General features: G+C 39.6%; 2 protein-coding genes across 4 annotated transcripts in view; both read right to left on the reverse strand.

The window, feature by feature from the left end:
• The window catches only part of tiam2a (TIAM Rac1 associated GEF 2a), a 100818-nt gene extending 99415 nt beyond the window's left edge, over positions 1 to 1403 (reverse strand). Inside the window, exon 1 of the mRNA XM_030127031.1 lies at positions 1381 to 1403. The gene's annotated coding sequence lies outside the window, so the exon portion shown is untranslated. The remainder of the gene's footprint in view (positions 1 to 1380) is intronic.
• On the reverse strand, positions 1 to 25052 carry scaf8 (SR-related CTD-associated factor 8). Of its 3 annotated transcripts, XM_030127034.1 has the most exons (21): positions 24926 to 24942; positions 23911 to 23994; positions 21343 to 21436; positions 9288 to 9332; positions 9012 to 9173; positions 8746 to 8902; positions 8498 to 8625; positions 8151 to 8327; positions 7984 to 8063; positions 7742 to 7862; positions 6605 to 6736; positions 6308 to 6417; positions 5913 to 6106; positions 5713 to 5813; positions 5106 to 5219; positions 4746 to 4902; positions 4261 to 4391; positions 3883 to 4024; positions 3753 to 3800; positions 3409 to 3633; positions 1 to 3262 (listed from the first exon to the last, which is right to left on the reverse strand). In XM_030127034.1, exons 6-21 carry the CDS (start codon positions 8822 to 8824, stop codon positions 1395 to 1397), a joined length of 3807 nt encoding a protein of 1268 aa, XP_029982894.1. In that variant the 5' UTR covers positions 8825 to 8902; positions 9012 to 9173; positions 9288 to 9332; positions 21343 to 21436; positions 23911 to 23994; positions 24926 to 24942; the 3' UTR covers positions 1 to 1394. The 3 variants fall into 3 exon arrangements, with proteins under 3 accessions (XP_029982894.1, XP_029982893.1, XP_029982895.1); XM_030127033.1 differs by lacking the exon at positions 21343 to 21436 and having other exon boundaries at positions 24926 to 25052; XM_030127035.1 differs by lacking the exon at positions 24926 to 24942 and having other exon boundaries at positions 21343 to 21433.
• Between the last annotated feature and the right edge of the window lie 165 nt (positions 25053 to 25217).

Below are 25217 nucleotides of genomic sequence, written 5' to 3' on the forward strand. Positions count from 1 at the left end.
TCTGATGCACCTTCAACTTTTATTCAACATCACAACTCCTGTAGAAGACAATTGGTCTGAGAGAACAGCAGACTATGGTTTCCTAATATGTCTCAACATAAAAAGCACTACAAGTATGAAATGAACAAGAGAGACAACAAGGTTAAAACATGGCTACAGGCCTGCATGCACAGAACGATGGAGTATATATAGATAGACTTGTTCTCCTCTAGGTGAGTGCTGTACAAACTGCCCAGCTACCATTCAAATGGTAGGCCAGTCAATTCTGTGCAGGTAGCGATCGGTTTACGTCTGTCTGAATTGCACACACAGTCTGATGTAAATCACACAGTAGTGTTGGGTAGCGTCATGAAAGTCAAATCCATTCAAAAAAGGCACAATCCCATCCTCAACAGCCACCCAGCAAAAGCTTAGGGAATCATACAGGCTGAAGTCATCAGAAACTAAAAACTACAAGTCCCACGGTTGCATCCAACAAAGTGCTCTGTGGATGGATGATATAGCAGCAACTTGTGTTACGAGAACATCAAATCGACTGAAGTGACAGCACACAATGTGTACGAGTCTGTAAAGCAGTCTTAGTTTCCACTGGTCCTGGGTCAGAAAACAGTCCTAAAAGCATGTGTTTACACAGACAAAGCATGTTTATTTCAAACTAAAACAATATGCACCCGACATCCAAAACATCCCACTGGTCATTTTCTTTTTCTTCCCCCTGGCATGTGATTTTCTGTTTGTATTCATTGTATAATTAGAAACAAATTACAGACATTTATTTTGGGGATACAACATTTTATACTTTTCATTTTATTTTTTTTCCAATTATAGCAGCTGTACTGGTCTTACTGTATGCAGGCTATTCATTCTGCTTAAAAACAGAAAGCATTGGACACCACAAGCGCATTCATTTAAAAACTTTGCAGCAGCATTTTAAAAGAAGAAGAGACAGAAATGGGCTAAAAACGGCTGTTTTCAAGTACTGTGTAGAACTGTATTCAAACCATTGTTGAACAGCCAGGATTTCTTAATCTCTTCCATAGGAAGGTCAAAGCTTAATTCCCCCATATACAATTAAAACATTTTGGCAGGCAATTCAATAAAATTCACCAAGCTTAGATTACTTAAAATGGATGGGGTGGCATTACAACTTAAAAAAGGAAAAAAGAAATAAAATACAAACAAATTTTCTATGAATAATTCAGCTAAGGAGCCTTCTATTTAAGTACACTGGTATTTGTGAGATAAAATCATTTGTTATTGGTTATCAGACAACAACTGATGTGAGTCAGTATTTGCCGTGTCCCGTGTGGTGGAGGTGGTGGTAGTTTGCCGACATGAGTACAGAGAAGAAGAGAACAACTATACAAAATGATCTTTTACCTACTGAGTGATGATTATGTCCCCTCAGTGTCTGTGACAGTGTCTACCACTGGCTGACTCGCAGCTTCCTCCACGGGCTCACTCTGTGCACTGTTTACGTCCTTAGGAGAGGCAAGCCGCTCCTGCTGTTGCTCAGGTTCACTTTCGGGAAGCACAGAATCAGAGGAAGGGTCTGAACTGGGCTCAGGAGATGCCTCGGGTGTGGGTTCAGCCACACTGCTACTGTCCATCCCAGGTCCATTTACCCACTGGGGTTTAGGTGAGTAGACTCTCTCTTGTGATGACTCATCATCCTTCTGTGGTACTTGCTGCTCCTCCATTGACTTGCTGGTCTCTTCAGGGGAAATGGCAGGTGGTGCAAAGGCCACAGGTGAGTCCTGGGATGAGGCTGTAACCAGTGGAGAGGCTTGACTTGTGGTCTCGGGTTCTGGAGAAGCAACACTTTTGGGAGACTGTGCTGCAGGTTGGGATGGTGATTCAGTTTGTGTAGGGGTCTCAGATTCCAAGGGTGACTGGGTGTGGGTGGGAGCCTCATTTAGAGGACTTGTATCCTTGTCTTCAGATGGTGACTGAGTTGTGGATGGTGACTGTGTCTGAGGCGTCTCAGATGGAGCTAGGGTTTCTGACTTGGGCACAGGTGTGGCTTCTGGGCTCTGTAACGTGGGTGGAGACTTGATTTGAACCTGAGGAGGCAACTGAGGGAGGCCAAAGATAGAGGGTTTAGCTTGAGCTTGAGGCAGGATTGGGGACTGGAATCGTGACTGAATCTGTGGGTTCAGTTTGAGTGGGGTAAGCATTTTGCCTTGGTTAAGGGTCAGGTTCGGATTAAGGGGTGGAGTAGGAAGCAGTGGCGTTGGCAGAGGGAGAAGGGGTGTCCAGCCCCCACGCTCACGCTCCCTGTCACGCTCTTTATCACGATCCCGCTCTCGTTCTCGTTCTTGCTCCCTGTTGCGATCTCGGCCACGGTCCCGGTCTCTCTCCCGCTCACGCTCCCTTTCACGGCTGTGGCGGTTACCATTCATCTCTCTCCTGAAGTCAAAGTCTCGCTCATCTCTGTCTCGCTGCCGGTCCCATGGGCGTCGTCGGTCATCAAGGTCTTGATGTAGTTCACTGTCAAAGGGTCCTGTGGGACCACCACCACCTCGGTTCCAGGTCTGCAGTCCGCCTCCAGCATTACCAGAAGCCCCTGCTGATCCTCCTGCTGTCCCAGACCGATTATCAAAGCGGTTGGGAAAGTTCTGTCCGGGTGTAGGGCGCTCATCCTGGAAGCCTTTAGGAACCACAGGAGCCTGTGGACCTCCTCGCATGCTATCTCGTTCATCAAAGTCCCCTCTGGTCTGGCTCCAGCGGTTATCAGGGGTGAAGCCTGCAAGAGCCTGCAGACGCCCCACTAGGCTGGTTCTAGCTGGCTGAGTCCCTGGGGTCTGAAGCAAGGGAGGCCTGCCGCCTCCACCACCTCCGAGGGACTCCCTGTGCTCTGGGGGAGGAGTCCTCAACAAGCCCGTGCTCTGCTTTTCCATTGGAGGAAAGCGGTAGTCCTGGTCTTTCCCCTCATCAGCTCCTGAGGAAGACTCATCTTCTGTCTTGGATACATTTTCATTGGGAAGGTTGGGCCTGTTAAAAGGGTCCAACTGGGAGAAAGGGGCCCTAGCACGGGCTTGAGCCTGGAGTGAACCATCAAGGAGGCCAGCTGCCTGCTGAACAGGCCCCTGCTGCATGAGGAGTGGAAATCTGGCAGCAGCTCCGGGTTGGAGAAGGTTAGGACGCACGTCCAGAGGCAGCAGGCCAGGCATCCGCTGCCCCGCCAGACCAGGGTGAGTGAGGGAGGCAGTCGGGTGCATCCCAAGGAGACCCATTCCACTTCGGACTGCATTTTGCATGCCTGGAGATGAAACAATACGTATTAAAATCCTACTAAGTCAAAGACAAACAGGTTTATCACTTCTCAAACACTGAAAGTAGAAATTATGGCCCAAAATGTTTGACAACCTACTCTTCCCCATTTAAAACACTTGGGTTTTGTCTCACCGTGTAGTGTGAGCTCTGCAGCTGCATCCATCCCATCAGCAGATTGTGGTGTTTTATCACTGCCAGTTTGCTGAGTTTGGACTCCTACTGGGTTAAACACACCAGCTCCAGGGATGGCCGAGGGCATAAAGCTGCCGGGAATAGTGCTGGTCGGAGGGATCATAGCGCCAAATGGTGAATCCTTTACAGCTTCTTGGCCCGAGGCCACTGAAGGCTGAACAAGAGCTGTACATGGGAGCAGAAGAAAGACAAACTTAACCCAAACTAATTGAAGTCCATTTAATTTAAGGGACATTATAATCTGAATCTGTTAGTAAAATGGGTGATCTGTCAGAAATACTTACAAGTCGGTCCTGTGGCCATGCCTGCTGTCTGTGCTGCCTGCAAAAATCCTGCGCAAAGGGAAATAATTTTGTATAAGCTTGTGATTTTCTGTAGTGGTGATCTACACATGCGTGAGTCTGAGGAATGTACCTGGTGGAGGCTGTGACGCATTAAAGCCAGCTCGAATGAAGGGTGGCGGTGGCCCATAGCCTGGTGGGGGTATGCCCATGGAGACGGGGAACGTAGGAGGCACCAAACCTACTGCACCAGGAACAGCCTGAGCCACTGGGAGCTGGGTGAGAGAGGAAAGAGAAAGTGGAAAACAGACACTTTACTCATAGCAGTTCTTGGGATATTTATTTCTGAACACCAACTGCCCAATGTAATCAGTTAATCATGGAGGGAAATCAGATCTAACAAATCTTCTCTTTAAACAGACATTTTTAATTAAAATAACAAAAAAAAACAAGCAGTACAGACTACACTGATTAGTAATTGTTCTCAGAGTGAGCCAGACCCTCCAAGTACCTGTACAGGCATCATTGTAACTTGCTGGCTGTAGGTCTCAGTCTGGGTGTTGGATGCTGCTGTAGTCTCTGTGCTAACTGGCTGGCTTGCAACTTCCTTGGCTGATTCTGCATTCTTGGCGGCCTCCCACTCTGCAGACAAAAAGATGAAAACTTAGAAAGTGTCATTTACTTCTTTGATTGGATTGTGAAGTTTAGCAATGTTTTTCTAACATAATCTTTGTCTTTCTTTCAGGGTGAACAATTGTTTTGAGATTTGTGGGAGAATGCTGGCCATCACCCTACCCACACAAACAAATGAAGAACACGGGTAGAAAACAAATCCAATAAGAAAATCATGTGCAGAGTCTGTGTTTGGATATCTGTATTTTGCCTCCACTGTGTGTATACAACAAACATGTTATGTCCTGCTTGTACATAAACAGGCACTGAGTGAAAGAAATCTAGTGTTTATGCCAAAGTTAGTAAGCAACTCTTTCTCTTCACCATCGTTGACAGTCTCCTGATCAATGATTCCTCCTTCTGCAAAGCCATCCAGGTCATCCAGCTTCACCTTCTCCCAGGGTATGTAAGTGACACCCAAGTCCACATCCCAGAACTGCTTGTACTCCTGCTTTACTCCCTTGTTCAGGGCCCAAGCAATCTGGATAAGATACACAGAGACAAATGTCGAGATAAAATGTATTTTTAAAAACATTTCTGTGGGTGTAGAATGATCCATGTGCCTGGAAAGCAGAAGTGTCTCTGAGGTTTCACCATTGAAGGTCAAAGGACAATTAAATTAGAAGAATCTGCAGGGAGAATGAGAGTGCTATCGATCAAATTACAGCACAAGGCAGCGCATACCTTGATGATCTTGGAGCCGATCTTAAAGGAACCGGTGCTGAGCTTTTGACGGGCACGGTAGGCATCCTGTCTGTGGACCATACAGATATAGGCACAGCCCCTGGGAGGAATCATCTACACACAAACACAGATTATATTAGACCGGACATGGCAAGGTTAACTATAACATATGACCATTTAAAACAGTATTTGATGAAAAACTGGTGTGACACGGTGACGTTAGATGTTGAATTGATGAAAAAGCTAAGGGGTATTAGCAGACAAGTGGCAGACGGTAAAGAAAAAAGCTTGTGGTCACAATATGTGAATGACAAACATGGGGAATTTAAGATTACAGAGATTTAAAAAAAAAAAAAAAAAAAAAGCAATCTCTATCCACATCCACTTCATAATGAATGATGGGAACAATCAAGCACTGAATGTGAGTGTCCACATCATCAAAGTCAGAGTTTATCTGTCCACACTACAGCGCAGCCCCAGAGGTTCTACACTCACTATTTTTGGACACTAAAACAGTGTGGACACCAGGTATAAACACAGCAAAATGTGAGCATTTTAAGATGGTGTGGACTGGATTTACAGTTATTAGGTTAAAAAGTTTACTTACATTGATGGACTCTATCTGGCCAAACTCTTCAAACAGGTTGGTGAGGTCTTGCTGGGTGGCCTTTTTATCTACCTGGCCCACCCACAGAGTTGTGCTGCACACTGAGAATTGGCAAATGGAAAAACAATATTAGTCATAAAAGCAGTTGAAGGGAACAGAAATATTTAAGACTGACAAACAACATCAGTAAATCCAATTACCACTTAGAGTCTTTGATCGTATGGGAGGCAGTCCTTTCTTCTGCCGCTCTTTCTCTCGCTCTCTGGCTCTTCTTTCACTTGAATATGACCGAGATGATTTCCTTTTGCGGTCTCGTGAACGTGAACGGGAGCGCTTACGGTGTTTACGTTTCCGAGAGCCTGACCGTGACCTGGACCTTCTCCTCTTCGGAGATCTATAGGAAGAGAAGACCAAGACAGAAATTTACACAATCTTTAAATATACTTTCCATATCAACACTTTCTTGTCATATCATGTGACCTTCAGATCAATAGAGTCAGCATTTTAAGGGAAGGTTAAAGGATCACAGCTGCTTCAACTGAGACAATTCAGAAATATTCCATCCGCATACATTTATTCAGCAAAATGAGATTACCTAGAGCGTGACCTAGACCTTGTTCTTGAGCGCGTGCTAACATTTTTCTTCTCGTCTGCCTCAAAGATCTCCTCCTCCATACCATCTGGGCCCTCATCAAGATCCATGTCCTAAAAGAAACAGGAGTTTCACAACATTTATGTAACACAACAAATAACGCGCTGTAATAAACTCATGAAGTAACTTCCACATCTACACTTATGTATGATTATGTACCAAAGCTTTCATATTATAAAAAGTAATTACAGCAAATAAGTATACATGAGTTGAAATTCTCCACACACTGGCACCACATACCTGCTGCTGGTTATCTATAGAGTCGTCCATCTTGTTTTCAGTCTCAGGATGCTGAGGCTGGTTACTGCTCTGTGCAGTTGCAACTGAGTTCTCTTGCCCAAAGATTGAGTCCTGCCCTTCCATGCCCATCGCCTGAGAAACAAACAATTGCCGTATATCTATTATATCTTTCTTTAAGAGACATTTCATTAAAACCATGGCATTCCCTTAAGACATTGCTGCGTAAAGTGGTGGGAATGAGGAGTCTCTAAATCAAATCAAATTTAATTTATATAGCGCCAAATCATAACAAAAGTTTTCTCATGACACTTTACATATAGAGTTGGTCAAAACCAGACTCTAAGCCAATTTACAGAAACCCAACAGAATCCTCCAGGAGCAAACACTCTAGTCTCTAGTCTCCAGCTGCTGTAGAGTGTGTCTAAACAGTTTTATTCATCTTAAATGGCACAGCCTTATATTCCAGTCTTTAATATGAGCAGTGACACTTGAGGGTGTATTCACAAACATCCAGAGAACCCTTTCAGAGAGCATAGAATTTAAGCAGAACTTCTGGCAAGAAGGCATAGTTTATGGTTTATAGTCCACACGTTGTATTACATTTTTTTTTTTTCTCATTTAACTCTTAACACTAGGGGAAACTAAAACAAAGTTCAGTTAACCTATTATTCTATGATATTTTAGCTTATGTTGCAATGTTAACTGTAGGCCACCTGCGAGTTTGAACATTGGCTTTTTTAGTTAATTTTATTACCTACAATAACTCGGCCTCAGCCTCTTTCTCATCTGCTTTAATAACTCTTACACCGCTTATCTAGTCCTAAAATTTTTTTTTTTTTTTTTTAGCCAGGGAGCTCTTTTATGGGTTGAGAGGCTTTGTGAAAAACAATTATACTCACTATGATCTACTCTTACATTTAAGGTGAAGGAAGAGCAACTCTTTGTTCCGGGAAACTTTATGAACATTGACCCCCATTTATTAATTATACTACACTCATTTGCACATCAGGGCCAAAGTATAACTCTGTTCTGACACATAAATGTCCAAAATATTTTAATGTTTCTGATAATAATGTGACATAAATTGCTTTTGTGAAATCACATCTGAACATTGTTTATACATTTGTATACATCTACCTTCTGCTGGTGCTGCTGATGCTCCAGAAGCTGCTTTTGAAACTGTTCCAGGTTCTGCTGCTGCAGCTGCTCAGCCAACTGATGAAAGAGGGAGCTGTTGATGGGCTCAGACACCATCGGGCTGGAAGGTCAGCAGTTCGATTAGATACAGGCACTCACAGCAGAACAGTGACACAGTAATGGCATTTTATATAACCATTAAAAATTAAAAGTTTTGGTGTAGAATAAAATACAGAACTCACAGTTGAGATGATGATGTATCTTTTTTAGATTCTTCCCCTCGCTCAGAATCATTACCAAAATCAAAGGGACCCAAAAGTTTCTGCCGCAGTAAACAAAATCATATTAATAAAAGACACCAGCTGATGTAAGGAATAAGAAAGAATAGGCTGCTGATTCCAACCATTACCTTATTGAAAGAGGAGACCCTCTGTTCCAGGGGGTTCAGACTGTTGGCGGTGGCAGCTGCAGTGAGCTGAGCTGTTAGAGCTTGCAACTGCACTACTAGGCCGGCATCCAAGGCCTGCAGCAGAGAAGGCTGGGGCTTCTGCTGCTGCATCTGCAGACTCTGTACCAGCTGCTGTAGCTGCAACAGGTGATAATACAGAGTTATTTGACGCATCTTGGCACCAACAGTAATTAATGATTTTTTCATGCAAAACAAACTCATCCAATATTACAGTATAACTGTTTAAATAACATTATTAATTAATATTAATATCTTCCACTTGACAGACATGTGGACAGTGTGCTGACCTGTTGTCCTTGAGGACTTTGCAGGATCTGGGCCACAGCAGCTACAGTATCCGTGTTGGTAATCTGAGAGGCCCAGTCAGGTAGACTCTGGACTATGTTGGCTGGGGTGGCTGGAGTGGCTGGGGTACCTGAATACAGAGATGTTGTGATGTAAACAATGAGGCAGTAGTGTCAAACAAATAGTCAGACCACAGGGACACACAGTATGGACATGTACAGTTGCTCTACTTGTGTGCGTTCTGACTGACCTGGTGTAGTGTTGTTGACTGGAGCAGCATTGCTAGGCATGACAGGTGTGACGCTGGGAGGAGGGATCCCTGCTGCCATGTCCAACAGAGGCTGGATGATGTCACTCTTGAAAACGGCATTCTTTTGCCACAGGTTGAGGACTCGCACTATCTTGCTCTAAAACCAACAATAGGTGTAACAAAAGGAAATATGAAGTAGGGTAAGACCAAGGAATCTGATATCAACTCTAATGACAAGCAACAGAATAGGAAGGAAAAACTCTGACCTTGTCATCTGAAGGGCAACGATAGAGGTGCTGAAATGTTGCAATGATATTCTTGCTGAAACGTGGGGCAAACACATCCTTCTCTGTGCCAAACTGATGTCTCGACTGTCTGACAATTGAATCGATCACATACAGCCCTGGCACTTTGTATTCTGGTTTGCACTGTTGACACAGGAAATACATACTTTAAATTGGTAATGTTTTTAGATATCTGTTTATACGAATATTTCAAGTGTTTGGCTGTAATGGACAATTATTTAAAATATATCAACTTACCTTTTGTATGAACTTCTCCACACTCTGCACAACATGCTTGTAAAACTGAAAGGAAAGCAAGGAAAGAAAACATTGTGCAATGAATGACTCTAAAGGCAACATCAGGGTGAGAGAAACAGCAATGGCTCTGATAAAACTGTATCACAGCAGTAAATGCATTTGATCATAAATGTGAAGAAAAACACCAGAAAACAAACAGGAGGGAGGTGTAGTAAATGTCACTTCTTTTTGATTCTATTATTCAGAACCAGTTATTGTTTTTATTGGAACAGTTCTCAAGTTGTCAAACCTTTGCACTTCACAAAAACACCTGTATAACCCCTGTAAGTCGCTTTGGAAAAAAGCGTCTGCCAAATGCATAAACATAAACCATTACCAAGGTTAAAGTGACAGATACATTTTATGTAAAGCCAAGTGCTCTGTCCACTCAGTGAATTAGGCAAACATTACACATGCAGTATCTAATATAATAATTAAACACTTACTCTCTGTTATACAAGCTGTGTATAAATTCAAGGGCTATCTTCTGGAAGGCTTATTCATCAGCTATATCAAAAACCTGAGCCTGTTTAATTTTAATGCTCTTGTGAGATAAAACTGTAAAAAAAAAATATCAGGCAAATCATGCAAACACTACTGCCATTTTCTGTGTTTAATTTGAGGGGGAAAAAATCTGTGCTATTATAATTAAACTGTTAAGGTTTCACTTGTAAAATGAAATCTTCTATAGCAGATTGGGATCCTTTTTATCCATCCTGTAGTGTGCTCTAATAGTGTATTTGTTAATATAATAACATTCAAGAGAATTTACAAATCAAGCAAAGATACAATTGATTTAGTAGCTCATGTGATTTTGAGTAAGTTCATTGAGACATAACAATTATAATGAAACTGTTTCATTCTATTTCAGGTCAAACCACAAAATTAAGCAAAACAAAACACAGAAGTGATGAGCACAAATAACCTTAGAGGAAACAAATGTCAGCAATTATCTAAATTCTTCTATGTAGGTAAGTACAATGTCTTCATGGCCCAATAATTTTATATTAAGTTTCTGTTTAGCAAGGCACAATGATGCATCCTTATTGGTCCCTATGCATTGGTAGAACCATTTGAATCACTCTTTTGCTAATGGCCGTGTATATAAAATGCATCTGGAGAGAGAAAATGTCTAAAACTGTCTTTACTGATGGATAGGCCAACACTTTCTGATTCAGCCACTAGATGGAACCACAGTTCAAAACAGTGGCTCACATACAGACCCAGTGGAGAACTGTGTGCTCATAATGTACTGCATTTTTTAATACTGGAATAGCAAACCCAGGGAGGATGTTTAATTTCACATGCTTAAGTGTCAAACTCTGTGTTAACACATGAAAAAACAACCCACACAAAACAATGTTGTTGCATCATTTTAAACCTGCATACCTCCAGGAAACGGTTTAATGGGTATAAGAATTGTCGGAAAGACTGACACTAAGACCAGAATACAATGGCAAACAGAAATTTGTAAACTGCATCAGATCAGACTGCAAATACAGTCAACATCAGAATGTTTTGGATTATTATACTGTCTTATCTTTTAATATACTACAAGATATCAGAGACAAAAGCATTTCAGTGTTATACCATGTAACCAAGACACTAGTGTATTTCGAACAGTTCTTACATGTGGGCTTTTAATCAGTCTCAGTATTTGATCATGTGAAATGTACAACTACAGAATTCAGACTAAATAGCCTTTTTTTTTTTTTTAAGGGAATGGGATTTCAAGAAAACTAATGTCTTCAATTTCCAATAGGAAGATTTTTATTTTTAAATTCTTGTACCAGATGTGTTCACTTTATAAAATTTTGGGGGAATTGCAAAAACCTCACTGATACAAATAACTTTTAATTATGTGAATAACTACATTCATTGGATCCTAGTGCTTCATTTATATGTTACGTCCAGCATAAACTCTAGTTTAAGGTTTGGGATGCATGAAATGTCACATTAAAAATAACACCTCCAAAGACAACGCCAACATAATCAATATAAACTTGAATGAAATATAAGGAAGACGTTTCAACACAAACTAACTGAATGAAAGCTGCAGTATTAGTAATTCTAGAAAGCCCATTACAAGGCTTGGCCAAAGTCTCCACCTACATTTAAGCAAATACGCAAGATCTGTTCACTGAATAATTACTGACGTAATTAATATGTTTCAGTTATAACAAGTTATTTAACCGTAACTGATTCAACAAGTAGCTTCTCATTTCTTAAACAACCATCAATTTGCTATGGGACATAAAGATTGGACAGTGACATGGTTCATCAGGCTTATATGACTTGGGAAAGAGTGGTTCAAGGAGAATGAGACATTTTCACACATGAATTGGCCATCAGAGTCCAAGCTCTATCCCCACTGAGAACACATGGGATGTGCTGGGGAAGACTTTGACCCAATCCCAATTCACCCCTTGACCCTCCCCCTTACCCCTAGGCCCTTGCACTTGGCACTACCCCTTGAAACGGAGGTGCAAGGGGTAGGAGTTGAAACATTCCCCTATGAAATAAGACAACCCATAGAGACCTGTTACATCATCCGCAGTCAGCGATGCTGCTATAAACATATGCAACAACTTTGTTTCCCAAAGAATTCACCATGCTGTCAGCAGCTGTAACAGTCTCTGTTGCATGGGCTTTGGGAATATTCTTGCAACTATCAACCGCCAACCACAGAAATGTGATCTATAACACATTGCAACAGCATTAAATGGTCAATCAAATGATTAAGTTGTTTATAGAGAAAATATGTACATTTGTGTGTTTCTTTCATCACACTGCAGCACTTTTTTTGCTGTGTTTACCTCCGTCAATGATTCAAACAGAATTATGGGAGATTTCTCAGACCTCGCCGTTTGTAGAGTGGTCCTGAAAAATCTGTTTGGAGGGCATCATCGAAAATGGGGACACCCCTACCCCTTCACATGAATGCACAAAATGGAGGAGTAGGGAAAAGGGGGAGGGCCAAGGGGTGAATTGGGATTGGGCCTTCATGTAGCCATCCAACTTTCCCATCATCAGTACAAAATGTTGGAAAAAAAATTAGTCTCGATGGAAATAAGTGCGTGGTGGTGTAGTGGATGGAACTGTTGCCTAACAACAAGCAAGTCCTGGGTTTGATTCCCTGGGAGGCCCTTCTGTGTGGCGTTTTTAAGCCCTCTCCAAGTACTACGGCTTCCTCCCACAATCCAAAGACATGCACTAACTAATCTAAATTTTCTATAGATGCGAATGTGATTGGTTGTTCATCTCTATTTCAGCCCTGCAATGAACTGGCAACACATCCAGGGTGTACCCCTCTTTTGCCCATAGGTAGCTGGGATAGGCTCCAGCACCCCCGCAACCCTCTCGGGGACAAAGTGAGAAGGTGGATGGATGGAAATAAACGCTGTGACATTTACTATAACACTGCATAAAAAACAGCACAAGATGTGGTCAGGCTTGGGGTAATAGGATGAGTTGATGAAATTTGGATTTGTAAAGATTATTATGAAACACTAATTTGACAAGGGCACTTTAAAAGAAAAAAGTAGGAAAACCTATTCAGAGGTGCATGTGCAGTGTTAAGTTCTATAATCAATGAACTGTACCTTCATCCCTTTCTTAACTCGTGACATCATACCAGTGTGATGACAACGAATGCGAATAACTAACAACAACAGAGGACATCCAGCACTAGGAGTGATGTTTTTTTTGGTCATCCAATTAACAGATTGTATTGGTTGATGCCAGTCTAGCTCCACCCTATCTGTACCGTACCATTTTCCTATGGACCTTCAATAGAAGGGCACCAAGACGAAGCACGGTACAGGTCAGCTGTTTGGGACCCTTAGCACACAAAAAAGCGTACCGTACCGACCCGAACCACCGGAAACATGACACTAGATTGTTCTTTTTACTCTGTCCTCTCTCCCTGATTCCTTCTGCAGGTATCTCTGACTCTGAAGCTTTATGTTCCTGATGTACACTTACTCTCCTCCAACCTGCCCACTGTTTGAGAAATGTTGTCCAGTGTGTGTTGTTTGTTACTCTACTGCCTTTCTACACAGAGCAACCTGTCAAAGCAGATGGCCACTCACTAGAACCCTGAATCTGAGTGAGATTGTAAAGGAAGTTTTTCCACGCTGCTGTGTCCTTGACTAGGAGGAAGGGCTTTTGGTGGGTCTCTTCTCTGCATAATATTTAAAGGCTCTGATCCTAAATAGTGACATGCTTTATGATAGTCCGGTACTATGATTGGAACTATATAAATAAAACACTTAATAAATAATATTGCAACATGGCAAATATGCAAAACCCATTACTGAAATATTGGACTTAGTTACAAAATCTGAATAATTCATGTTCTACAGCCAAAAAAGGTCATACTTAAAAAAAAGGGAAAGTATGCTATTACTTCCTTCCCATTACTGAAATATTGGACCATGGATAAAGATACAAATCAAAATAAACCACAGTGACACTGGTTCTCTGTTGGTCTTACAGCAGAAGAAGAATGGATACAATGAGATTATGTTATTAAAAGAACACCGGTCAAAACAGTGGTGACTAATCTATAAATAATGATGAAATGTTATTTGTTAGTTTCACCGAAATGGAGATAATTATCAGGCTGATGAAACATTATCATGATTGTTTCAAATAACTGTGATATGTCAGTTGTGTAATAACTGTGACAGGCCTAGCTGACAAATGACAATGATTCCTCAAGTTCAGTGACAGGAAATCTAAAATAGAGTATAAATACAATTTGGACATTTCGACTTTGCCATTTTGTAAATCCATGTTCTGTACTCAATGTGCTTTAACCTGCTCCACAGTATAAAATACATCTAAACAGAAAGAAAGGTTTAGAAACCCCCCCCCAAACACCTTTCTGATGTCAGGTACTGGGTTGAGTCCAACATTTTCCATTTCTTTTCCTTCCTGACAGACATTCCACACCCACACCATTCAGTCATATTTTTTCTAGCTGTCCAGCAAAAAGAAAGGAGCCTGATGAGTCTGACCATCTCTCACCAGTATGCAATAATTAGAGGGGTTTAAGAAAGGGTCTAAATCCCTCATCCCAGTATTTAAACAAATCATGTCCTCTTTATGACCCTGAGGGGTTTTCGTGATCCATTCACAAGCGCACATATCTAACGTAGGGTGGGAACACACTGGAGATGGTTTGAGATCCAATTACCTAGACCATATTTAGATGTGGTCTGGTTAGCAGTGTCAACATAAATGTGTCCAGGGCTAAACTGAAGGACTACCGATTCAGCTGACGTCCTCCATTTAAGCAAACCTCAGTACGACAATTATATTAAATATGTTTGTGTTTTAAAAATGTCTATCAATTCAGAAAAGTTCACAGAGATATATGATCAGTTTATCACAGATGTAGTGCTGCCTGGGCACATAGCATCACTCTTTTTTCTCCTCCAAGTGAGGAAATCCATGTGCAATCTCTAAGGTTCGCTTATTTCACTGTAAATGAAGGGTTTTTTTCAACCACTAGAAGATCCAGTCATTGCTAAAATGTATGTCATGCAAGACAGTCCATGAAAACAAGGATATGTCAAAGCTTTTGACATGTGATTGACTATTTATCATGAACTCATGCACTGCGTAGCAGGCAAGAAAAAAATCTAACCAAAAAACAGCTGCATGAAGTAAAACCTTGCACTACATTTAAGACTAGAACAGTTCCCTATTTGCAAATAACATGTTTGTTTGTATGTAGAGCAAGAAAGTGAGATGTGATTGCACACAATTTGTGGAGCTGCATTCTAATGCAAGGTGTGAAAGACTTGTGAGTGGATCACCAAAAATGTACGTTAAAACACTTGAACATTTTGAACCCCCAAGTGTGGCCATTCAAAGGTACTAGAAGTACTCCACTCTGAAAAAAAACAAAACAAAAAAACACTGGACATTAATCTCTGAATCCTTGCATTGATTCTTCATTCTGACAATTAATTGATAAGAAAGATAGTGAAAAAGATAGGTCTATTGGTCAGTATGCTAAATGAACTGCCATTTTGGTGTCCAGTAGGTCAAGACTAGAGGAAAATCTGTGCTGTGCCTTTATCAGTAATATAACATATTATAATCTCTTCAAATTACAGATTATGTTTGCTGATGAAAATGACAAAGCCAATTGCTGCAACCAAACAGAAAGACATGAACTATGAGAGAAATAGACTAAAAAGCACAACATGGTATAATGAAATCGCGTAAACATACATGCCACTTTTAACTGGCATGTTATGTGTACGCATTACAAACTTTCTGCGTGTATGTTCACATTGCGTCAAATACCATGCACTGAGGGTTACAGTTAGGGTTACGGTTATGTGAACCGGAGGCCTTAGCGTAAATTGCCACGCGATCAAATGGCACTGAATAACACGCGAAAGGTCAGAAATATGTACATATAGCACGCCACATGCCATAAGAACTGGCGTGACATACAACGCGATTTTATGAGATCATACTCAAAAAACAAGAAAAATGCAAGCAGATGAACGCTCTCAATCAACAGTAGGACTATTCAGATGTGTGCCAATTTTACCAGATGTGTGAGAGGATAATGTATATAGGCTGTTCATTCTGAGTTGCTCTGGCCATGAAAGAATCTATTTTTCTTAATAGATACATGTATTGTAAACTTGTATCAACTCAAGTAACCAATTTTCTTATTACCGTACTAGCATATATCATTTCTACACCAAATCTTACAAGCCTCAGGTGAACTAAAATTTGTTTTTTTGCAAATAAGGACTTTGGATTTTATTCCCCTCCACATACATTTAAAAATCACTTGGAGAGTTTTCCTTGGTACTAATACAGTCATGAGAACCAAACATCTTTTTAATACATGTATGTAGGTACATTATATGGTTTAAAGACATGATTCAATAAAGTGAATAAACTATCCTACAATACCTCACAATGGACAACTAAGAAACTGTCACTCACCAGTTAAACTGTTGACACCTGTTAACAGCTGATATTACAATGCCATAGCTGACTGACTGTCCTTCTACAAGAGCTCAAGCTCAAAACTATGAGTCTACCTGGAAACTGTTATATAAAATGTTCTTTGTAAGGGGAATTCATTTGAATGTCAATGTTCACTATATGTTTTCCACTTTTCAAAATCCTCTATTTTAAAAATCAAAATGTATCATTACAAACGATGTGAGAACATAGCGTTCGCTACATTTCTTGGTCAGAAGTGTCTGGTGGTGGGATCAATTGAGTAATATTGTGTATTTTCTGAGAGAGTAGCGTTCTACAGCTAGCCATTACTACTATTACTTACTAATTGCTACACAAGTTACTACAGTTGGCATGTTCTGCTACATCTATTGTATGAAAGGCTCATGATCAGATTGAGGATGAATCATATTCTATCACATATTAACTTCTCCAGAGTTCATCTGGGACTGCCTCTACAAAGCTGTTTTGGTCTACATCTGAAAGCGATTGTTTTTTTTTTACACTTGACCAAAGAAACTCCATCAATGAAAAAAATAGTTCCCTCCTGATTGTGAAAAGGCACCCCATATCCTTTTACTCTATTCAGTTCATCTCAATAAATGGCTACTGCTTTAGATTTTAAGGAACACTGGGCCAAAGGTCACGGTACGTTAGACTAACTTGATTTTACACAGGTGAATAGAAAAGTATCAAGTGTCAGGATGGCAGTGCTGATCTTGAACTCACTGACCAAGCCTTTTTTTTTTCAATAAAGAGATTATGAAAAAAATGCAACTCATCCAAGATCAGCTCCAATATTCTGACACTTGTAGGCACTTAGGCATATTATGATGTGCCAAATGAGCCTAACTTTGAGATGAAGCTGATTTTACAAACGACAAAAAAAAAAATGTAATGGTAAATTATATAGCACTTTTCCACACCTTCATGGTGCACTTACAAAAGTCTCACACCACCCATTAGGTGGCTGCCGCCATGCAAGCTGCTGCCAGGCCCTTGTGGGAGCAATTTAGAGTTCACTGTCTTGCCCAAGGTCACTTTGACAGTCAGAGCCAAAATCTGAACTGCCAGCCCTCTGGTTATTGGACGACCTGCTCTACTAACTAAACCAGAGCCACCCCAAATTGATGGAGGCTAATTTGACATGATTCTGGCATGTTAATAAGCATTAATTAACTTGGAGTGGAAAGTTCAGAATTATTTAGAGATGGGTTACTATTTCTGGATATTGAATAGCTGCTGTATTATTAAATCGATTAGCTCACACATCATCCTATTTCTTGACTATGTTACCTTTGCCTTTTCAGTGTGTGGTATCATGTCCATCAGACGTAGTGAGGACAAGCCTCAGTGGCTCTGTTTGACACTCAGTGAGAACATACGATACATGATCCAGGACTGGACTCTGAGCTGAACCAAGCTCATTAATGCTTATCAACACGCCAGAATAACGTCAAATTACCATCCATCAATTTTTACCTGGTTTCCAACTGATTTTTAGCAAGAGATTGTGTTTTCAGGACAACAGAGTTAACGTAAAGCAGAAGATGAACCTGTAAATGCCACTGGTAAAGTTCAGCTACTAATGTTTAGTTTTTTCAGTTATATACATACTCATGTCTGCAATGTACTATAAAACCAGGAAGTAACCTCATAAACCCCGATACACATCTGTCTCTGATAGCAAAATTTCTGTCTTGTAAGTGAAAATAGTCATTTTCATCTGAGTTTATGGATAACACATCAGACAGCTATTCTGATCATTTCATGCACCTAAAGATGCATAACCCAAGTAAATCTGGGATTTTTAAAATAATTTCGTTGAAGATAATAACCAGATAAAGTACCCAGAATAACACTAATTCAGAGGACATAAAATTTTAAGAAACAAGAGCAAATTTTCATCTGAATATCTATTGCTAAGAAACACTTTTATTGGTACATCTAGGTCTGGGTGAGCAAATTAGTTTGATCAATTCCAATTGATGATTTGTAAAATGAGCATATAGTTAAAACCAATGGTTCTCTACTAAACTTTTCTCACACTACATTTCTCAATAAGATGTGAATGTGATAATTTTTTTTCGATCCAGCTGAGAGACCTAGACTCAGGTCTGTCACACTGCAGCACTAACCACGCACATGCACACACACACACACATACACACACACACACACACACACCCACACATACACACACACACACACCCTCACACACCCTAGTGACAGATCCCAGTGTTCACCAGTGAACTAAACAGAAAAGTGAAAACGTTTTAGTGGATACTCATTGACACGTGCATGACATGTGCATTAAGTCTTTCTCATATTCAGGTAGAAAGGCGAGCGATCAGCTCTGTGTATGCTATGCATAAAAGGCACCCTGAAGCCCATCCTGGAGATTTAAAGTGACCAGTGTCCCACTGACTGTTTTGTTGCAAATCTGAAACTCTCAGAGTTTCATCTGATCTGTCATTTATAGTTCCAGAGATGAGGTGGGTTTAAATATGGAGGCTGTGAGCAAACTACAGCACTGTAAAAATACTAATGACACAAAAGTCCTGGACTCAGTTTTATTCTTAAAAAAGATGAATGAAAGACCCCTTTAATTTGCTGTAAATAAATACTTATATTTGTTTCAGAAATCATTACAAAATTAGAATCTAAGATAGCAACTGGTTCAAAACAGTGGTGTTGCACTCTACTACTTTACAATTATATATATATAAATATATAAAATTATGCCACAGTTAAGAAACTGTATGTTCTCAATTTGAAATGCAACCCTAACCTGAAAAAAGTACCAATAAGAATACTGTTAAAATACCATATCAATAAACAGTATCGATAATAGTAGTATCAATAAAATCTTAATGATACCCATCCACAGCTACTGCTGATGATACCAGTTATGCTTCGATACACAAAACTGTCAGTTGTGACAGAAATTTACAATGCTGTCACTCAGAGTATGACAATTAATTAACATAATACTGAAATTGCAATAACTGCATTTCCAAACTACATTTGGGATATCTTAATATTCCCACTACCACTCATAATACAATAACTGTCTTAATAATTGCAGTATGACGTTCTTGTACATTTTGTACTTTGTTTTGATCTCAGAGGGAATTTGATGACTATGAGGTGGAAAGGTTGACAAAAGACTCTGTAGCAGTTTGTGTTTTACAATGGGATGCTCAAGAAAACTAAATTATGTTTTAGTTTTCATAAGCTTTGCAGTGGGAAACAAAAAAAAGTATCCTGTCCAAGAAGAGGAAAAAAAAAAAAAAACTGATTTTTTATTTTTTGTATTGCCCAGTCTCTTCATCTTCTGCACACAGAATCTGTGATTGTAAACATGAACTAACACCATAGGAAAGTAACTGATCCATAACCAAGTGTCACTCTTACAGGAGCTACATCAGACCAGCAAAGTCTTGTTTACCGTGCTGTGTTTACTGTAGCTGACAAGGCGACAGAAAACTGCCCAAGGGAGTACACGGTCACCTACTAACACAACATGAAAACGGCTAATATTAGTCTGTGTGTCCTAGGGGAGGTCTAGACTGTCATACCAAAAAACACTAAACCTTTACTATAAGTTATCAGAACTGAATTTGTAAATATGTTTTACAATTCAACACATAAACACAGCTAATGTACCGGGAGTGCGGTGGATATGAATCACAGCTTCTCTGTCCCAATGTTCATAATTTAAACAATGTGACACCAACAGCCTTAAAGGAGTGATATTTTGCTATTTAAAATGGAATTATGCATTTTAAAACATTTCCCTGTGGTCTACATAAACTGTCAATCCTTTGCTTGGGTCTGAATTCTTCATTAATCAAACTCCACAGGTCCATCTTCAACTCTATTTCTGAGTAATGACCAAAGAAAGGTCATTTTGAGCGCTAAACCTTTATAAATCCAAATGAGCCACTTCACGCCCCACCCCCTCCAAGTTGTTGACCGTGCTTTCTGTCCCATTCAGCCACTTGTGTTCCTTAATACAACCAACAACTAAACATTTTAGGTAATCGGCTCGAAGTTTGGACATATTTTCAGTTTTTACTACAACCACTGCTGCTATTAAACAATTATGGCGTACTTGGAGAAATGTTCGTCAGAACTATTGACCTTATATGTGCAAATGTCGTGATGTAACTAGTTACAAAACGTAACAAATTAAGAAGGAATCCAAACGGGTTGTAGAAGTCCACTCGATTTTTGCTGGAATGAATACGAAGACAGCTTTGCAGCACCTGGAGGGTTCAAATTCAAACTTTTTGAACTATTAGGGTCCAAATACACGGGTAAAGGTACCAAAGACTAATAAAAGTGGGTTTAGCAAAATATGACCCCTTTAAGGGATGAATGAGACTAACATGTTAATGAATACAAGGTATTAATGGCTTTCTCCTCAGTGACAACAAAATCTAAATCTTCTGCGTAATAGGCTATGAAACACCTTTAAACAACACCCAAACTGGACAACACTGATGTCGAAGGCCTAGGTCAGTTTTATTTAGGATGACCACTCAGTTACTCAATATGCATTAGTAAATGTCCACTCCCTGTTACAGCAGCAATAATTTGATCATCTATAAATTCTAGACCAATGATCAATACTTCAGAAAACAGAAAAAGCAACTTGCTATACTGTAATACTTCCCAAAACCCAGCACAATGTAACTATCTCTCATTTTCCAACAAGGAACAGCATGGCGTGATACAATAAAATGTTAACACTTAACTTTTACTCCATCAAACTAGAACAAAACACTTGGAAAGCAATTCAAGATGAAGACTGACAAGATCCCACTGTGAAGTTCAAACACAGTCAAGCGCTTACAACCAACATCTACCAACGCAGGACAACCAGAGGGCAGTCCAGCCCACAGCGGCAACAGTCAAAGTCCCAATTCTCACGGTATGTGGAAGCAAATTAAGTTTAAATGATTTTGGTCTACTTCCATCTTCCTTGTGAAACAACCCATACTCCTACCTAAGCTGGTAAGGGATTCTCTTATTTCTTTGTAACTCTCTCCACCCCATCCTCCTGCTTCACTTTCAGTGCTTTGGGGGAGCTGGGAGAGCTGCTGAGGGAAGGGGAAACGGGTGTTATTCACAAGCAACATAAGACACTGCAACACCAAAAGCAAAGAAGTTCCTTTAGATTTACAGCTGGATAAAGAAATACATATTTAAGATATTAAAAATTAAAAATTCAGGGCTGGTGTCCTGAACTTGGTGGCAAGTCTATAAAAACGCAAGCATGATATTTTAAAAAATAATTTTCTCAAGTTTTAGCCTTTTCTTTTCAAGCACCTCAGAAAAAAAGCTGAGCAGTTACACATTACAGGTGATATATGACCATAAATGGTCATGGGGACTTGGTCAGTGATTGCAGTTCAGTTTTTTTCTCTGAGAGGCTTTTAATAGGCCAAAGGTTCAGGAAACCAGCCATTAGTAAAATGTAGTCTGCACATAGAAGACAAATTACATAAAGGGTCTTGTAGACAAAATAGAGAAGGACCCCGAGTTGAGTCAAAAAATGACCACAGTCTCATGTAATGTTGCTTCTATTAAACTGCTGTATCATCCAAATGAGGAATAAAACGAGAACTAAAATATCAGCAAGCTGTTGTCAGGAATACAGAGCAAGGCTTTTGTTGAGATTTAAAAAGATGAAAGACTAATTCTTAAGTGAAAGTGGCACTACACTTTTACACTATTTCAATAATAACAGTAAAACTATATGTTTATTCTCCATGTTTGAATTAGATGAGGCTGTAGCGTCTGATGGCTGTGAGAAAAAGTTGTCTAAAACAAATTCATATAAATTTTCATATTTTTTTATAAATCAATACCGTTATCTATTTATGGCACATATTAGCTTGTTGACACACATGATCATAGCATAATCTGCGTTTTTACATTCTGTGGTTGAAAATATTGATAACATAATTCAAACTGTGGGCTCTCAAAACAGATGCTGATGGATGACTGATGCTGCTGCAGCTAATAGCAATACGGTCCTTACAATTCAAAGGCTGTTAAAATACTATGCTAAAGGTTTCTAGACTTTATAGGAATGTTCTCATGTACGCAGTTCCACTGGCGTTCTAGCAGTAGTTCCAATTCAAGGCCAAATGTCAAACTCTATAACAGACACAGATACAACACATCATAGTTGTTAGAATTTTGAATATTGTGCAAAATGGCACATCAACTTGCTTTGTTTTAGACTGGGAAAAACAAATTTTGCATCATCAGTTTTAAAGAACAACATACACTTTTAAACTTCCTATTTTTTTACATTTATAAAAAATTTGGTTCATGAATGAACTACCCACAAGTAACATTGATAGAGGAGAAAGCTAACCCTATGGCTAGTTACATCTTATAAGTACTGTAGTCAGGAGATGGTAAAGTAATGACAATACTTCATACAAACAAAATGCATACAGTCAAGACAGCAACACTTTATTATTCCACTTTTTTCATCCCCTGAACCGTTAAAATGAAGCCCCGCAGGATACCAATCTCGCAGAACGTCTTTATTTTGTGCCTTGACACATAATGACCAACGTAAACACCACTGTGCTATATTTATTGCATAAAAACTTTCTTGTGCAGTATCAATGCAATAAAGTCAAATTTATCATGCAATATTTTTGCTCCTTAAAGATAAGATATTATTTTATTCATCCCACCATGGGGAAATTTCAATTAACAGTAGTATCATGGCAATAAGCAAGTGAAGAGAAACGACAGGTAGAAAAACAATAAAGAACGAGTGAAAAACGTAACATACAGAAAAAATAAAAATTAATCTGGTATGTATATATAAATACTTATACTAGTTTAGAATTAAATATTATTTACATATTTTTACTCAGTATTTCTTTCACCAACAATGTTTCCTGCAATAAGAGTCTTCCAGATAAACGGTGATGTAACTTTGGTTTCTGCTTCAAGGCTTTACAGAGAGGTATTTTAGGACAAGATATGCCTGTGATCTATTTTTAGGTAAAATATTTTTTCCAGTTAATTGTGAAAGGAAAAGGTCATTAGTTTAAAAGCTTCTATGAGCCCTGCTCATATTGACTACCTTGGAGGACAATTTCTTTGCATCTAGTCCTCCTACACCAGCCAAGTTTCATGGATGACTTCATCAGTACCATTTATGTGTACTTATTGATCCACTTCCACTGATGATAATCAACAGTTGTAACAGATGAAGGCATAGATCTGTCTGACATCAAATCTCCATTTATATGTGTTTCCAGATCAACAGTATTTTTAGTTTGATTTTGCATTGAGATTTACTTTCATTGACGTAATAACACCTTAATAATCACCTTTCTGACATTTTCCATTCAATTGTTTGCTCACTGGCTTCCCCTGATTATAGATTTTGGAAGAAAAAAATTGTAACTTAAAAACATTTTTCTTTTTTAAGTGATACACACTCCTCACACCAGTGATGTACATATTTTACATTTGCTGATGAAGGGAAAATTCCTTTATTACTAATTACCTTCCTCATCCTTTATCTCTATATACTTACTTTAATAGCCTTGATTCCAGACTTGGTGATCTGGGTCATCTTGGCCTTGGAGATGGGTGGCTTGTACTCATTCAATGAGTACAGCTGGAGAATGAAAAGAAAAAGAGAACATCTTTTGTCACAGCATGTACTTACTAGCATATAAATGATGTTAATAGTTTGTCTACAATCACATAAACAGAGAGAAAATGCACACAGCTTCTCTTCTCATCTATAAGCTGTGTTTACCACTTGCCAGGACAGAAATAATGACGGGCTGGATTGTGACTCTGGTTATTTGTTTAGATTTCATCAATAAAAGTACATAATGAAAAATACGGATGGCCAATAATAATTTTACCTTCGTCAAGTGTTTACTTTGATCATCTGTGATCAGACAGAACCCTTAAGGTGTATTCTGATTATGCCATAACACAGACAGACACTTCAGAGTCAATGCAGACAAATGGTTGCGCTACTGGCTTTGAGCCCCCTCACAGCATTATCAAATAGCTAACGGTAAGCGTTAGCTCAGTTATCTTAAGTCAATTCAGGCCGTGCACGTTAACAACAGGCTGCTAACTCCAGTTTAACATGTGCAAAATGTCCATATTACAGGCAAAGGTGGTAGAGTGAACAAAACATTCTTTAGTCTGGCCAATATTATAGCTATCAAACCAAGTTACAAGATGTACTGCTAAGGCGGTATTGCTAACTTGTAGCTTGCTAGTTACAGTTAACTTAGCACTAGCCTGTAGATGCTACCGTTCACAGATTCGCATCCATACATAGCGCATATTAAGAGAAGTATTATCTCCACATATATTACTAGGTTATTACAGATGAAAGGACTACATTAGGTGGTTTGCAGGCTAAATGCTGTATTGTTGCAACGTCACATAGATAGCGGCCTTGTGTGAGACTGTACTCCCCTCCCTTTCTGCTAATATTGCTAACGTTAGCTAACAACCCGCAACTGTAAATTAGCAATTTTCTATTGCTCATGATTATATATTTGAAATGTTCTCAAACAAACCTCGTTGTTAAAGGCTTTGACGGCCTCCATAGTGTTGTATTTCTGCTCGCAGGTGACCGTGAATATTTACAGATATCTCCTCAGAAACCGGTTTGAGACATGCATGCTCGTCGTTTGGCGAGATGGAGGAGACTGCCAATATGGCGCATAACCTCAACGGGAAATCTGCAGAGACCGGAGACCCCTAGCGGCCATTTAGGGAACCGCAAAAAGGACCAAATATTTTGTTCCTTCATGTACTAGTAACTACCAGGGAACAGCTGATGTATTCATACATAGTATCCTTAAGCAC

Source organism: Sphaeramia orbicularis, chromosome 22 (assembly GCF_902148855.1).
Source record: "Sphaeramia orbicularis chromosome 22, fSphaOr1.1, whole genome shotgun sequence".
Classification (NCBI taxonomy): Eukaryota; Metazoa; Chordata; class Actinopteri; order Kurtiformes; family Apogonidae; genus Sphaeramia; species Sphaeramia orbicularis.

Coding starts and splice junctions, on each gene's coding strand:
- scaf8 (XM_030127033.1), bottom strand. CDS start 24,955: ATGGAGGCCGTCAAAGCCTTTAACAACGAG. Junction 6,737..7,741: donor ATCAGCAGCACCAGCAGAAG/GTAGATGTATAC, acceptor TTTGTTTCTCAG/GCGATGGGCATGGAAGGGCA. Junction 3,634..3,752: donor CATGGCCACAGGACCGACTT/GTAAGTATTTCT, acceptor TCCCATGTACAG/CTCTTGTTCAGCCTTCAGTG.